Genomic DNA, 16042 nt, shown 5'->3' with positions numbered 1-16042 from the left:
GTAATTGATCTTAAAAAGTTGTAATGTGATTCATGCTGTACACATTGCAACCTATTTGTTATTATTATAGTTTCTATTTTCTGTAACAATGCTACTTTAATTTCTTGATGTAGGATATATTATATATTCCATTATATAAATTACAGCTCTAATGATTAGCCAATTCATAACTGTAACTGTTTTCATTTCATTTTAGTCTTTATTTTTCTTTAGCAAATATGCCAACAGTTTGCTGGTTCCACCCTCTGAAATTAGATGATTTAATGTATTTTTTGTAGTCATCTTTAATTGACATAATGATTAATCAATTAATCTTTAAGCATTTTGTTAATTAATTGATTAAAAAATCAGCAGATCCATAATTTAAATAATTGTCAGCTGCAGTCTTATGTTATATTACATTTATTATGGTGTTTATTGAAATACTGTTCAAATAATTCAAATACTGACATTATAGTGATTTTTTTCTGAAAGACTGTTGACTTTAATAAACAATGAATACTTGGATACCTGCTTTTCACATTGTTAATCAAGTTGGAGATCACCCCTCCCTATTTTTGATTAAATACTGTATGAAAGCACCGATTATGAAATCCAAAATATCACATTATCAACTGTGTATGTATTCTTGTGTGTGCATGTGACTGTATATACATGTAGTGTACATGTACTTCAAGACCAAAATAAAGATCAATCAATCTCTCAATATCAAAGTACTGACTCATAATCTGAGGAACAATTTTAATGAGAATAAAGAAATCACAGTTTTTATTTTCCTCTTTTTATGCTTTATTTTTATTCCTCATCCTGTAGAGAGGGCAAAGCTCCATTACACATTTCCTCAGATCTGTGCATGTACTGAAACATCTATCCCACTTGTCCCTCTGCTGTCCTTTAATACTACAGTGCAATCATTCATTGTAAACATAATTTGAGAAAAAAAACCTCCAATGTTGCCATCACCAGCTTCTTATCATCAGGGCAAAACTTGTTTGTTGTTATCTTAAATATGAAAGACAAAGCCAAGATAATAGAAATTACATTGCAAATCTAAACACAACTCATGGTGTGAATGCACTTATCCTATATGTACAAATCACTGGTTTAATTATGGAGGTTAACACTTCACTGTCTAAACATGAACAGAATGAAGGATAAATGACGATGAAGAAGACAATGGAGATGAAACGATGATGATGAAATCAAAAACACTGAACGGACGGATGAATGGATGAAAGGCAGGACAATGAGGAAAAGAATGTAAAACTCTACAAGAAAACAACAAACAAGCTAAGATAATGAGCTTAAAAACACAAATATAAACACACAGGGAACAGTGTGAAGGTGTGATGAATAAACATGCAAACATAAAATACATATTATCATATACATTAATATTATACAAGGGAGATATACAAATAAGAAGATATGTCAACCTAATGTTAATACATGCAAACACAATGATGGAAGATGCTGTACCTCTTCGGTTAAGATGTGTTGTGGGTAAATGATGAACGATACACATTAATGCCCTACTAAATCACACACTGGTATGTTGCAAAGGTTTCTGTACCAGCAATTATTCTCTGCAAAGGTGATTTTGAAATGATTTTTATCATGAACATAAGGTCAAATGTTGCCTGAACTGTCAATTTTCCCTGAAAACACTTATACACATGTATCACCTATCCATTGACTTCCACACATTATGGTGGTAGAAAATTTAGCAAAAAAACCCCAAATGATCTATGTATCCTGACGAAGATGGGTGCAGTTAAAGGTTGTTCAGAACAGAGTGAAAAGAGGGACATCTGATGATGATTGACTTTTATCCCATTGAAAGTTTACGCTCAGCAATGGCAAGCTGGTGTCCAGTCTCTACAGAATTCAGGATTTGTATTTTATAAGTTCGGCATTGATGGATAAGCCCCTAAAGGTGACGAAAAAGAGCCGCCGAAGCACATGAAGTGGGAACCCACCCACTTCACAGGTTTGTCACTTAAACTCAATTTTGAGGCTGCCTTGCTTGCATAAGTTTCATGTTTTGTCCGTGAGAAGAATAGAAAAGTAGAAGAAAGTAGAAAAGCATGCAAGGAGAGAAAAGAGGAAGAAAGAAAGAGTGAAAGAGAGCAAGAATAGAGAAGAGGATGCGTTTTTAGCATAACAGTGCAGATCTAGTGAAGATCAAATCAACAGATGCTAAACGTGAGCAGATGTGTTTGAATTGCAGAATCAGAAGAAGAATCCAGAGTAAGAGAACAGAAAGTTTTTTGGTTTTTTTTGTAGATCTTTTTTTCTCTTTTTTCCATTTTTTGTGTTTGTTACAGTTTGTTGTAGTGGTTTGTTGGGAGTAGTTCCATTTAAAGCTATGAGACGGAGCCTGAGGCAGATGGTTTGAAGTGCGTGGACGTGGCCTGTAATCCTCAGGAGATTGCAGGGACATGCAGGAAGGCTCAGATGATACCATACTGGGCCAGCTCATGCAGCTCCAGGTGATTAAAGGCCTCCCAGGGGCAAATGACGGTGATGTCTGCACAAAAAAAAAAAAAAAGACAAAGATGTGATGTTGATCAGGCCTCTGAAAGTAGCAGCAACTGATATAAGGTACATTTTAAAAAGAAAACGTGTCTTACCAGTGCCTAAGCCCTCCATTCCAGGGATATCATCACCAAAGCTGCAAAGAAAAAGATCATTACACACCATAACTTGTTATAATTCTGCAAATTTCTAAGATAAATTGTGCATCTTTTAATGCATACCCCTGGATTCCCTTCTTTGGAGGCTTGCTCTTGAACTGACGGGTCTGCCTCTGCTTGAATTTGGGGGGTCCCTTGCGTGGGGTGGCAGGGCCTCCGGTGACACGGGTGGCCGACTTGATCTCAGCTTTGGGTGGCTCAAGATTCATTTTGAGCAGTTATGGTACCTGTGTGCAGGCTGTTGGCTTTCGATGCACCTCTCTGAAGTGTAGTCGTCGTGATGATATCTTTTCATTGTGGAAATGAGAGAGACAAGATAAGTGAGACAAGATATCACTTAAAAAATGGCCACTTTTACCTGTTTAGTCACTAAAGTATGATATAAAATGCTTTATTAAACCATTAATTGTGTGTAACAGTTAGCATGCAGCCTCTGTCACCTCTATCTGACATTACAGGCCTTAATCCTCTTACTGATCTGACAAGCACCAAGCAGGATTTACCCTCATATTTCACAGTAATTGAATATCTGAGATGGACTACCTGTGCACCGTGTTCTGCGAGGATGACCCAATTTCCCATAATCCCTGGCTCAAGTTAATAAGTACCCCCCTCTCTCTGTTTCAAGTCGACTGTCCACACGTAATCCTGTTAGAACAAGGACAGCGCAGCAGATATGCTGAGCTCGCACTGAGGCTCTAAATGATCAATCCGCTCACTGTGTCCCTGCTGACAATGACAGTCCTGATCAAGTCTTATCTAGTAATGTGGTTTTAGTGCTTTGATAACTGCATAAATGTATATAATAATTTATAACAACCAACAAACTTCATCCATGCAAAAGATTCTGTGAGTGTACAGTAGCTTTATATCAAGTCACATGTAACAAAATGTAACTCACAAAGAGGACGTTGACATGTGTATTTGTTAAAATAGTAGTAGTAAATACTGCTTTTTCATGTCAACAATCAACAAGTTAACCTGTTTAAAGATGCTGCAACCTCTTATTCACTCATTAAAATGTGTTAAATGCTCTAGAATTCATATTCTGAAAATGTTAATGTAAGTTGCACCTTTCATCGTAAAGCAATAACAAGTTATTCATAGGGCTGAGTATTCAACATCCATCCTTTAAGGTATTGACAGATACAGTATGTGTACATTTTTGTACCACTGCTTATGATTAGATAAAATGTAATATTTGAGAACTTTGTAGAAAAATACATTTATATTTCTCAAAGTAAGTGAAAAAAACATTATTGATATTTGTACAAAATATATCGACAGTAAAGTATCATAAAATGTTAAATAATACCAGCTGAAGCAAACCAAACACCTGACTGATAAATCTTCCACAAAAGGTACAAAGGAACGAAACTGTCTGGTAAACACTAACTAAATAGAAACTGTGTCTTCTACTTACTTCACAGTTTTTAAATATTTTTTCCTGAATCTTTTATCTACTGTCAAACTAACCTCAATACCACTAAAGGATATTTGCACTGTAGTCACTGTAAGCATTTTATCGACAGATCCATCATGTTGGTCTACTTATGGGTCCTAAAAGTGTCCCAAACTTCCTCTTTCATCACTATTGTTTGAAGCCTGATGGAGGTTACAGTGACAAAACAATCTTTATAGAATAAATTGTGCATCATTTGCAACACAAGACATCAATTAGTAGCTTATTTTCATATGTTTAACCACATTATGATTAAAAAAAAACCACTCTAGGTCTTGTCTTTTTAAAAAATGATGTCAAAATTTGTTATCTTGCTTTTATCTTTACCTCAAAAACAAAAAAACACTAACTTCAAAGCTTTCAAAGTAATAAAAGTAATATCCATTGCATTGCATGCATTGACTTCCATGCAGCTCCAGAGTCGCCACATCAATCATCCAAAAGCTGTCACAGTGGTCTCTAACACTACATTACATCTCAAATATCTCAATAACAACAGTGTTTGCGATGGTGGTGATGGTGATGTCTCTCAGTGAGTCTACTCACCGGCTGCTTGGGTGAAGAACAGCCAGACGAGTGTGTGTGAGCGCAGCACCGGTCTGTCCAGCAGATGAGTGGAGTTCTATGCTAGGATTGCTGTGAGGGCCAGTCAGGGCTTAGGGTCCCTCTTATATGCTGAGCCCCGCAGAAGATTACCAACGCACCGCCTACCTGCTCTAATGTCAACAGTTCACATGTTTCGGTTTGGGTCAAAGAGGGTGAGCATGTAAAGAAGACCAAACTCAAGGTTTTCATTTGTATTATGGATGAAACTCATATGTATCCGACTTTATAAAGTATGTGTGATAAAACTTTGGATTTGAGTTGTTTGCTTTGATCGCATGACAAAGACTTACTGTGCTGCGTGTCTCCAGAAAGTTCAAGAAAATACCAAGCAGTGCTAATCAATCCAACGATTTGAGACAATAGGATACATGAGATAATACAGTGTGTAATATATGTTGATGCAGATTAAGGTTGGAGCAGGAAGCTTCCTGAAAGGTCTCCTAGCCCACTCCTTCTTTGTTACACAATCACCACACCATCTGCTTCAGGCAAAACCCTTCAACTCACCATCCTGCAAAAGTCCATTCGATCGTCTTAACCTATGTTTCAGTGTCATTTCCTGCAGTGAGAATGTTCTCCAATGAGCAGAGCAAGTAGCCCAACACATCAACACCTTTGATACCATATCTACAGCATATCTATGGATATATCTACGACAACCTTTTGTTAAAGGGGTACTCCACTGATTTAGTTTTTTAGTTTCCAGTTGCGAGCGGTAGATTTAAAAAAAAGACGACTGTCAGAATTTCTGCAGCAAAGAGTAATAAAATGACTTTTAGATCTCCAAAATCTCTGGATCCTACAATTCCCATAATGCAACTCAATCTCAAACTCATCTCTCATTTGTAATGCAAGTTTACCATTAAAAACGGTGAAGTCTCTAAGCCCAACTTTAAACAGTCAGGGACTCCCTACTTACTATATAGTGCACCGTATTTACTGTACACCAATTTTAGCGTCAAAACTCTATAAATTATAAACTCTATAAACTCTATAAATTTATTCACTATATAAATTTCACAATATATAGGCATGTACACTACTTTCTGCAATCCCACAATGCGTCATAGATGTGAAAATGACGGTTGTGTGACTCTACAGCCATCAGTGACGACGCAAATTGATGATGATTAGTAAATGTCAGAAATCTGAGTGAACAACTGAGTGATTTCAGCCACAGAAGACATTAAACAAACGTGTTCAGAATCAGAATCATAGCAAAAAACTTTATTGTCCACCACAAGGTGATGGGAACTGATCTGATGGTGAAGACTGGAAGGTGTATGCAATTTTTCTTGCATTGTTGATGATCTGAGAAAGTTTTGAGATCCCGTTTAAGGTCAAATCCACCCGAAAACAAAGTGTCAACATTTCACTATCAAAATACTTTTGGACAATGACATCAACAAAAGTCCACCTGAAGTGATCATTTCATCAGGTTATACTTTTGGGGTTTTGGAGTGTGTCCATTGAATCTGAATTAGTGATTGACTTTGTGGGTTCATAGAACTTTAGTTTGAATTAATTTTTTCAGCTCTGAAACACAAGATGTGCAAATATTCCAGTGAAACGTCCTACAGGTTGAGGTTCAAAAGTCATTCTTGATCTCAACACAAGGTCCATTTAGCAGCTGTTTGTGGGCTTTTGATTATATCACATGATCTTCATCAACAGATGGAGGTTGCCCAGCTGTCACGAGATTGGTTAATTGGTTGATTAATCGATTAGTCAGTCAACACAAAATTAATTGCCAATTATTTTGATAATTAAATAATTGTTTCTGTCATATTTCAAACAAAATATGTCAAACTTTTGATGGTTCCAGCTTCATAAATGTGATAATTTGATGCTTTTTAGATTGCAAACGGAAGACATTCCTGTTCTATCTGAGAAATTGTGGATGCCATTTTTCCCTTATTTTTTAATATTTCATAGCCTAATAATGAGCAGCAGATTAATCAATTAGTTGCAGCTGTAGGGCAGTTTGAAGTCTGTCTCCACTCATGAATGTGTTTTTCCAGTTGGATGTTGGTCTCTTCTCTGTGAGTTTCTTTTCACATTCATCTGCCGAAAATCAAAGTTTCTGTTCACACCGTAAATCTGAGGTTTAAGTTCTGCATGTACGAGATGATTTTGCGACATCAAGACTAGTTTGGAAACCAGTTGTGGTCTAATGTGCAGCTTATGCAAGTGTGATGTAGAAACTTGAAGCCTCCTGTTCACAGACACACTGAGAATGAACTTTTAGGAGACTAAAACTTTTTAAATGAATGAATGAATGAGAGGGGAGAAGGAATAAATCTGCTTTTAAGAATGTTTAAGCAGTAGTAGTATCAGACAAACTATTCTGATATAGTTCTGTTTTGAATATATAAATTATTCTGTCTGTGGAGCAGCACGAGGACTTTTGTCTCAATGTCATCATCGCTACAGTTGAAGTTCAACGTTTTTTCTGTCTTGTGAAACAACAGTTGAGAAAACAATTAAGGCCCATTTAGCAGCTGCTGATGAAGACATTATGACCCTTCTGAAAGCTACTAAATGGATGTTGTGGTGAATTTGTTCTCTCAATCACTACAGTTTGTCTCTCTGCTGTTCATGTTTACATTCATAAATAAAAAATGTACATTTCAAGTCATTTATACCTTAATAAGCATCAGTGATGCTCCAACATTTCAGTGCCTCTGATGGTGATGTTTACGGTTTACGCTACGAATATTTGCACATTCCCTGTCAATATATTATATATACATTCAATTCTCTCCATTTAATCCCATAACAACCCATTTCTCCTTAAAGGAAAATGATGGGGAATATATAATATTTTTTTTGAAATTCAACCTTCAGTGTCAAAGATCTGTAATGTCACATATATGTCATAACGATATTTGCCTAACTTGTTTTATATCAATTTGTTCAAGAAATGTGGTCGGAACAGGTTAAATGTAATACAGGGCGTCTTATTAATGTATCAGAATTGTTAAATGGGTTGAAACCTACCTTTAGTAACAAAAAACAAGCTTTTTAAAATTAACTAGTTCTGTCACATTTGCTGACCAGGCACATCGCCGCCATTATGGAAGTGATGTCATGGGTACACAGATTCACACGTTGTCACATGACTGCACCACGATGTTCAGTAAATGTCACTTTAGGGACTTCATGAGTTAAAATCAAGGATAAAGCTGTATAAGGAATTTTCCAGAACATTGAAAGGGTTGGTGACACCTGTGTCACCGTGAGTTCTTATGGGTTAAACTCTTAGAGCTCTTTCCTATTTAGAATACATTTTTCATTTCTTTTATTGTAAATTTCTATTTTATATTATTTACAGTTGACTTGTCGCACTTGTATTCTCTCTTTAATTGTATATTCTGATAATTCACCACTTCAGGGCAAATTCCTTGTATGTGCAAACCTACTCAGCAATAAACGTGATTTTGATTGAATATAACCCCAAATTACTATAAAATGTTCATCTTACTCAATAAAATGATGGGTTAACAATTAAAAATTGATTTGTCCCAATCAATTTCCTAGGATATGTGCAGTGGGAGGGGCTTATTGTTGATGACCCCTGCTCTCTCAAGTGTATGATCCAGCAGAAATATATAAGGTGTTTCTTTCTATCTATCATTAACTGATTGCTAAATATTATAGGTTCTCAATTAAAAAAACATGTTATGCACTAAAAGTGATCAGCTAACATCAATATGATGAATAAGATCTCTAAATGTTATATATAATATAACAAATATATAATATATATATTATATATTTGCATATAATGAGATTTGGTGTGTTGTCTCTCTCATGCATGTCAAAGTGCAACAATATATACAGTGAATAATATAATATATAAAATAATTACAACTCATGGAGTCATAGAGTAATATTAAATACAGATATGTGTATCAGTGATGCAACCATTATCCATCTCTGTGACACTTTAAGTCCCCAAATTTAGCATTTATAAGCACTATAATGTAGTTGTAAGGAAATATAAGGACATTTTCCAGTGTTTATTAATGTACAGTATTTATCAGCAATTATCACCGATTATTATGACTCCAATGAAGACATAACTTATATTATTAAAACTGTTTTACTACATTGTTATTCTGTTTAAGATATGACTTTATTGTACAGAGTAATTCAACAGTAATACACATCATATATCTCATAAATACCTAAATAATAAATAGTTGTACATAATACATAAATCAGGATAAATACTAAAAATCAATAAAAACTCAAAATAAAAGAAAAAAAACACTCAAATACTTCATCCTATCAGGAGGAGTTATGGCTGTTGACGAATACATTAACACTTATATTTGCTTACAACTTCATTATAAAACATTTATTAATGGTTACAGTATATACTGATTATTAATGCTAAATAAGGGGACGTTAAATTAAGTGTTATAAGTTTTAATGATGTCAGACCTGAAGTGTCTGCATTTGACTGGTGATCAGTTTTCATTCCTTGCACCCTGGCATGATGCAGAGTGACACTGACATACAGTGATGCAGCGGTGGCATCAGCATTTATCTGTCTTGAGTATTTTTTTCCGTCACGTCACAGTCGGCGGGTTCATTGTGCTGTATAAGATCAGTGAAACACCTCATTTGTAATCCCCTGTATAACCCAGGTCAAACAATAACTGTGTATGCTGTGTGTCTGGCAGCTGCCCACTGGGCTGTGTAATCAGGACTTACAGTGCATCACTATTACCAGACTAGTGCTGACTCAGTGGTGGAGATCAGGGTCACTGTCACCTCAGAACCCGGACCTGTGAGACATTCAGGCAGCAGACGCTCAGCTGACTTAAAGACGTCACGCTTACATGGCAGGACTGAGCTCTGCTGCTGTTCTGACACAGCAGGTTTCTGGTCTGCATGTGTTCACATTGACATATTCTGTTAATTTTGGTCTTTTAATGCACATTACATACATTAGCTTTGCACTACCTGCACTCACACTACTGCCTCAAGCTTTTATGGCACTATAACTTGCATATTACATTTATTTTTCCACATATTGTGAAAACATGTGGGTACTAAATATACAGTATATACTATTTGCATGTGCACTCGAAAAGCACTTTATTAAGAACACCTGTGCAATTTAAGGCAATCCAATAAAACAGCACTGCCATAAATTCTGAATGTTTTTCAGTTTTTGTTAACATTTTTCAGAAAGGTGAAATTTATGTGGTGTACATGTTATATATGTTATATTGAAATTTCACCACCACCCATTACGACCTCAATAATAAAATAAAGTGGAATTATCACCTTTCTGACAGTGTGTTCCTAATAAAGTGCTTGATGAGTTCATCTATGTCACAGTATTAGAGCTGCAATAGAAGAATTTCTGTTTATTCTTTTTCATGAATATTTTAACATTTCATTGTTTTAGCAAATTAAAGATTGTGCAAGAAAATAATCAGCAAATTAATAGATAATAACAATAATCATTAGTCGGAGTCCTACGCTGTATATTCCTTGCAAATATAATGTAGTTTTTCCTTTAATTTCCTCTTCAGAGCTACTTTTGAATACTTACTTCTATTTTATTGCCTAATTGTTTTCTTCTGTTCTAATTTCAAACATTTTAATATTTGTGAACACACTCTCTATGTGAGTAGCGTGGAGGAGGTGAACTCATGGTGCAGTCCTGTATTGTATAACGACAATTCAAATGAAAACCACTTTTCAAACGTATTGAAAGATTTTGTTTTTCACTCAAGTGTTGTGCGTGAAAATTATGATTATTATAGTGAATACAGTCTGATGACAATCAACCCTGGAAAGCAGCTGCTCTGGTCTGCTGGATAAACACATGATGATGAAATGAACACATTAAGAGGATCAGAGAACATATTTTATCTTCATGAGAGCAGGAAGGTTCAGTGTCTCTCTGGCGCTGCCTCGTGGCTCCACCTTGTGCTGAAAAGACGCCGATGAAAAGAGATAAACACTGTTTGTTCACGTCATACGAGACTGAACATTTATTTAACAAACAGCTCTTAAAAATAAACTACACAATTTAAATAAACTCTTAAATATAATGAAGCAAATAAAAGTAAAGACATAAAAATAGACTTTAAGCACTTCAAGCTTCAAACTGATTGATAAAAAAATTGTGCAAATCACCTTCATGACTAAAAGAACATGACAATGAATCAATTATGTGTATAAATTATACAGATCACTGAATCAAACTGTAAAAAGTGAGACCTTCAGCAAGGACTTGTCTTATATTGAATATATATCTGATGCCACTTCTCTGTAGGAATATTATAATGCACACATCAACAAACTACAGCAAGGGTCAATCTGACAGTAATCTAGGGCTGCAACAACTAGTCGATTATCAATTATTCAGTCAAAGGAAAATTAATCAACAACTATTTTTCAAGCAGAAATGCAAAAGATCGGTGGTTCCAGCACATCAGATGTGAGGATTTGCTGCGTCTCTTTTAGACTGTTGGTCGAACACACAGAGACATCTGAAGAGGTCACACTGGCCTCTGGTGAACTGAGATTTTTTTTTTTTTTTTTTTTACTAAATTTTGACATTTCATAAACAAAATGTCAGAAGGTTAATTGATAATGAAAATAATCGTTAGTTGCAGCCCTACAAACAATTCAAGTATTTCTTAGGTGTAACAGGTTGGGCTTGTTGGTTTTGTTCTGAGTAGAAACCAAAAGAATCATTCAAGTTTCAAACATACTGTAGGTCTTAATTTCATAGTTCATTTCTATCAGTGATAATATCATTGTACTACACGTTAATTGCTGAGAAGGTCATGTGGTTGATAAGATTTTAAAAATTTCCAGCTACCTTAATAAAAGGAGGAGGGAGTGAAAACGTGGAGGTGAAATGGGTGAGCGGAGTGAGTTATAAAGTGCTTAAAGGTGCAATATGTAAGATTGGCCACCTGCCCCCCAAACAAATAGGGGGCAGCGTATCATCACGGAGACATTAGAGAGAGAGAGAATTACCAAAGTGCAGCACAGATCAGTTCACTGGGTCATGTAGCTGAGATGATCAGCAGCGGCATCTCCGACAACGTCAGAGCAAATTTCCAAATAGGCGTCATTTGGATAAGCTGACTGGGAATCTAAATGGTTACTTTCTCACCTGAAACTTAATAAAATGACATATTAACAGTCCTGCAGCGAAACCTACAGCAGCACCATTGCTGCCGTGACGGCTCAGCGCAGCGCTAATTCTTCTTCCTCTCATGTTGGACTGAGGACGCTACAGTGACTCACTATCGCCTCTTGAGGTACAAAGTGGTATTACAAGACCGGACGGGCCGGTGCTAGCTGGTTAGCACGCTAACTTCAGTAGATATCTCTGCAACACAATACATAGACGTCTTTGACAGAACATCAAAACTGTTATTTCTTCACATTATGTTATTTCTGATATTTTTTGTTAATTTTTGAATGTTTTAAACTAAGATTCTGGCCAAATCTTACATGCACCTTTAAACTCAGTCAGTGACATGTTTTTACATAAAAATATTCGTAAACATGTCGACATATCAGTCACGTCTTCTTCAGGAGCCTAATCTCCATCTTTAGGTAGGTTTTAAGGTTCTCGTCGAGGACATTTTCCTCGATAGCGGCGAGCGCGCGGTCGCCACCGTCATGGTAGTACTCCAACAGCTGCTCTGCGTGTTCGATCCACACGCAGTTATGACAGCCGCTCATGCAGCAGTGTGTGGGAGCGGGCGGTGGACCCTGCTCAGGGGACCAAGCAGAGGTGCTGCGACTGGGCTCTGCGTCGGTGCACTCAGACGAGTCCGTTAGTGCGGGAGGGGCAGGTGAATGTGGTCCAGCAGACAGGCTGCGAACAGTCCCGCTGTGCAAACTTCTACTCCACAACTGCTGATGGCCACGACATCTCCTCGTGTGTAGCAGGGAGAAGACGCACAGCTGAAAAACAGAAGAATATATCTGTTGGAGCTGTGTTTAGATGTAATTATAGTGTGGTGGTTTTATTTCCAGACAATCCTTTTATATTCTACAAAATTTTCATTTTAATAAGCTCAATAAAATTGTGTCAATCAACTACTTCAAGTGGCGTTTTCATAATTAAACTTTCAACACCTCTGGCTTCTTTGCCTGTTTGTATTTACCTATTCTAACTTTTGGTTCTGTTGGTTATTCAGATTGTTTTTTTTATACGGAAATCAGAGAGGACAGCAAACAACAATTCTTATTTAAGATAATGTATTTGTCGTTGTAAGGCAACACTGAGGCAGACAACACAGGATGAGGAAATAATTCAGACGTGTAAATTAAGTGAGACAGTTTGGTGACAAGGGGCCCGAGTAATAGCACAGCTAAATGGGATGCAGACCTTATTGTCATTATTAATATAAGGCTACAATGATTATTTTCATACTCGATTAATCTGCAGAGCATTTTCTCAGTTAATTGATGAATTGTTTGGTCTATAAAATATCAGAAAATAGTGAAAAATTCCCATCACATTTTCTCAGAGTTCATTCAGTTTACAGTGATGCAGCATATCCTCACACTGGTGAAGCTGCTACCTGAGAATTTTAAGGCATTTGTGGCACTAAAATGATTAAATAATTATCAAAATAGCTGGTGATTATTTTTCCCCCTGCATCTAATTGATTAATTGACTAATCTTTGCTGCTCTAGTTACAAAAATGTGCACTGAGACAGATCTATTACATACAGCTCAGGACACGTCAAGTCTTTTTTTAAAATCCTAAATAGAGATGATATATATCCAGTTTCTGCTTTTCATGTAACATCATCAATTTTATGTTGACACAATATGTTGATATTTTAATTTCACAGCAACATCCTTTTAAATGTCTTAAAGCTGCAACGATTAATCAGAAAATTAACTGCCAAATAATGTGATAACTGATTAATCGTTTAGAGTCATTATTTAAGAAAAAATGGCAACATTCTCTGGTTCCAGCTTCTAAAATATGAATATTTTCTGGTTTATTTAGTCCTCTGTGACAGTAAACTTATTATGTTTAGGTTATGGACAAAAAAATTTGAGGTTGATTGACAATTTACACCATTTTCTGACACTTCATAGATTGAGTCAAACCAAGTTTATTTATAAAGCACATTTAAAAACAACCAGAGTTGACCAAAGTGCTGTACAATAAAATAACTAAAATAAAATAAATTAACATGGTAACGACAAAAAAGGAGAAGTCATAACATAACAATACTATCCCATAAGCATACACAAATAAATACGTAGTAGTGAAACATAAAGCCTTAAGGACATTCAAAGGCCTGAGAAACAAATAACATCGATTAATCGAGAAAATAATCGAAAGATTAACCAACAATGAAAATACCAGTTAGATGCAGCTCTTGTTTAAAAACGGCTGATAGCGTTACATAAGAGGTACAAACTGGGACTAATGTTAGAGGTAATCAAGACTCTAATCTGAATGTCACCGGAAACTAAAGATTATGATGCTCCGATAGTTAAACTCGCAAACTGACATTTTGTGGGCTAATTTAATAACTTTAGAAAGGAGGTGATTTCTTCTCTGGCATCGAGCTTTAGCTCAAGCTAACTTTCATAATCTCAGTGGTACGTAACTACATGGAGCTCTGTCTCAGAAATGTAATTCAAAATATAATCGACACTTTCCGCTGTAATATAACCCATCATGTGTATTTATTTTTAAATAAACCAACAGAGCTGAATAAAGTAAAGGTTAGGCCAAAGTCATCCAACGTTTGGTATCTTAGCAGCTACGCTAATGTTAGCTAAGCTACCAACCTTTTGTACGGACACCGACGACCTCACCGCATTTACACCCGAACACAGCATCGTCGGCACAAACATTAAGCTTCGTTATGTGTCTAAATAATTCATTTTCTCGGGAATTGCGGGTTGACAAAGATAACTTCTCCCTCCAGGGATAAAATCCACGGCTCCCGGCAGCTTGCTATGTAGTTGCGTCACTTCATTTTCTCCTGAACTGTGACCTCAGTGTGGGATTGTAAACAAAGGCGTTGATTGGCCGAGAGAAAATAATATGACCAATCAACGGAAACTTCTCTGTATTTGAACCAATGGAAAGCGTTGAACAGCCTCTGGGCGGGACCATAACCCACGGGTTGCATTTACAGCCTCTGTCCAGCAGGTGTCAGTATTTTATATGTATGTAAGATCTAAAGATGCGATAAAAAGGTGGTATAATGATGTAATACAGAGAAACAGAAGAGAGAAACACCTCTATACATATATTACTAAGTTTTATTTATGTATTTTTAAACCAAATAATATATCTACCTATGTCTTTATAATTTTCTAATATTTTATGATGTATAACATTTTAATACATATAATTTGTCTTAGGCTATAATAAAGAATATATTATATGACAGTGAGCATTTTTTTTTCAGTGGAAGCGGCTGTAACTCTGAGGGCAGCACAAACCCTAGACTCCTTTCAAACAGGCTTAAAACCTTTTTATTCATGAAGGCTTTTTCATCTTATCTCATGTAATTTTCTTCATGTTATATGTTTTTAATGCTGTAGCACTTTGAAATTCACTGCAAATGAAAAGTGCAGTACAAATTAAATGCGTTTATTGTTGTTACTATTATTATGTTTTCATATAGTTGTTGATGCATCACTTTACAAGCCCAGCTAATTGCTCTGAAGTATACCATTTACAGCTGAGTGACTGCATGTACCTAATCAGTGCCATTTCTGTTGCTAAGACTGAGCAACATAATTTCTGTTTAGCTGTAAAGATCAGCACTTTGATATGACTTACCAAGTGTTTGTTAACAAGTGAGATTCTGGGCTTATTTGTTGTGTGCCCACAATTTCTTTTATAATGTTCTTTTGTCTGACTATGACAAAAAGGCTATGATACAGTATGTCTTTTCTCCTCACAGTTATTTGTCCTCTGTGTCACTCGCCATATTTTGGCCTTTTCTGTTCGTGATACCATGATCAGAAGTACTAGAGGACATAGGCGTGGATTTGAGTCACATGACCTGGACTTGAGTCACAAATCAGCACCAAAACTCTTTAACGTGTCTTGCCTTTTGACCCTTAATGATTTGATACTCCCATCAAGCTCAAACATAAAAAATGTATATTATACTGCAGCAGCCAATCACATTGTTTGAGCAGGAAGGACAGGTATGTTTTGCAGTACCGACCAGCAGGCAAACAAAACGTGAGACCTCTATTACGTAATAAAACGTTGAATGTAAAGACTGTGGT

The 16042-nt window shown here is 36.1% G+C and overlaps 2 protein-coding genes across 3 annotated transcripts; both read right to left on the bottom strand.

Annotated features, from left to right (window-relative positions):
* Positions 1-721: 721 nt before the first annotated feature.
* Positions 722-4795, bottom strand: pde6gb (phosphodiesterase 6G, cGMP-specific, rod, gamma, paralog b). Its single transcript, XM_067576786.1, has 4 exons — positions 4705-4795; positions 2760-2983; positions 2634-2674; positions 722-2530 (listed from the first exon to the last, which is right to left on the bottom strand). The coding sequence occupies exons 2-4, from the start codon at positions 2903-2905 to the stop codon at positions 2454-2456; spliced, it is 264 nt and encodes an 87-aa protein (XP_067432887.1). The 5' UTR covers positions 2906-2983; positions 4705-4795; the 3' UTR covers positions 722-2453.
* A 5955-nt stretch (positions 4796-10750) lies between these two features.
* oxld1 (oxidoreductase-like domain containing 1) lies at positions 10751-14793 on the bottom strand. 2 transcript variants are annotated; one of them, XR_010924893.1, is made up of 3 exons: positions 14579-14793; positions 11444-12720; positions 10751-11257 (listed from the first exon to the last, which is right to left on the bottom strand). XR_010924893.1 is itself a non-coding variant. In XM_067576393.1 (2 exons), the coding sequence occupies exons 1-2, from the start codon at positions 14642-14644 to the stop codon at positions 12331-12333; spliced, it is 456 nt and encodes a 151-aa protein (XP_067432494.1). In that variant the 5' UTR covers positions 14645-14793; the 3' UTR covers positions 10751-12330. The 2 variants fall into 2 exon arrangements, 1 of the variants encoding a protein (XP_067432494.1); XM_067576393.1 differs by having other exon boundaries at positions 10751-12720.
* Between the last annotated feature and the right edge of the window lie 1249 nt (positions 14794-16042).

The sequence above is a fragment of the Thunnus thynnus genome, chromosome 20, assembly GCF_963924715.1.
Source record: "Thunnus thynnus chromosome 20, fThuThy2.1, whole genome shotgun sequence".
Taxonomy (NCBI): Eukaryota; Metazoa; Chordata; class Actinopteri; order Scombriformes; family Scombridae; genus Thunnus; species Thunnus thynnus.
The sequence above is the reverse complement of the archived record's forward strand: the minus strand, read 5'-3'. Positions and strand labels throughout refer to the sequence as shown.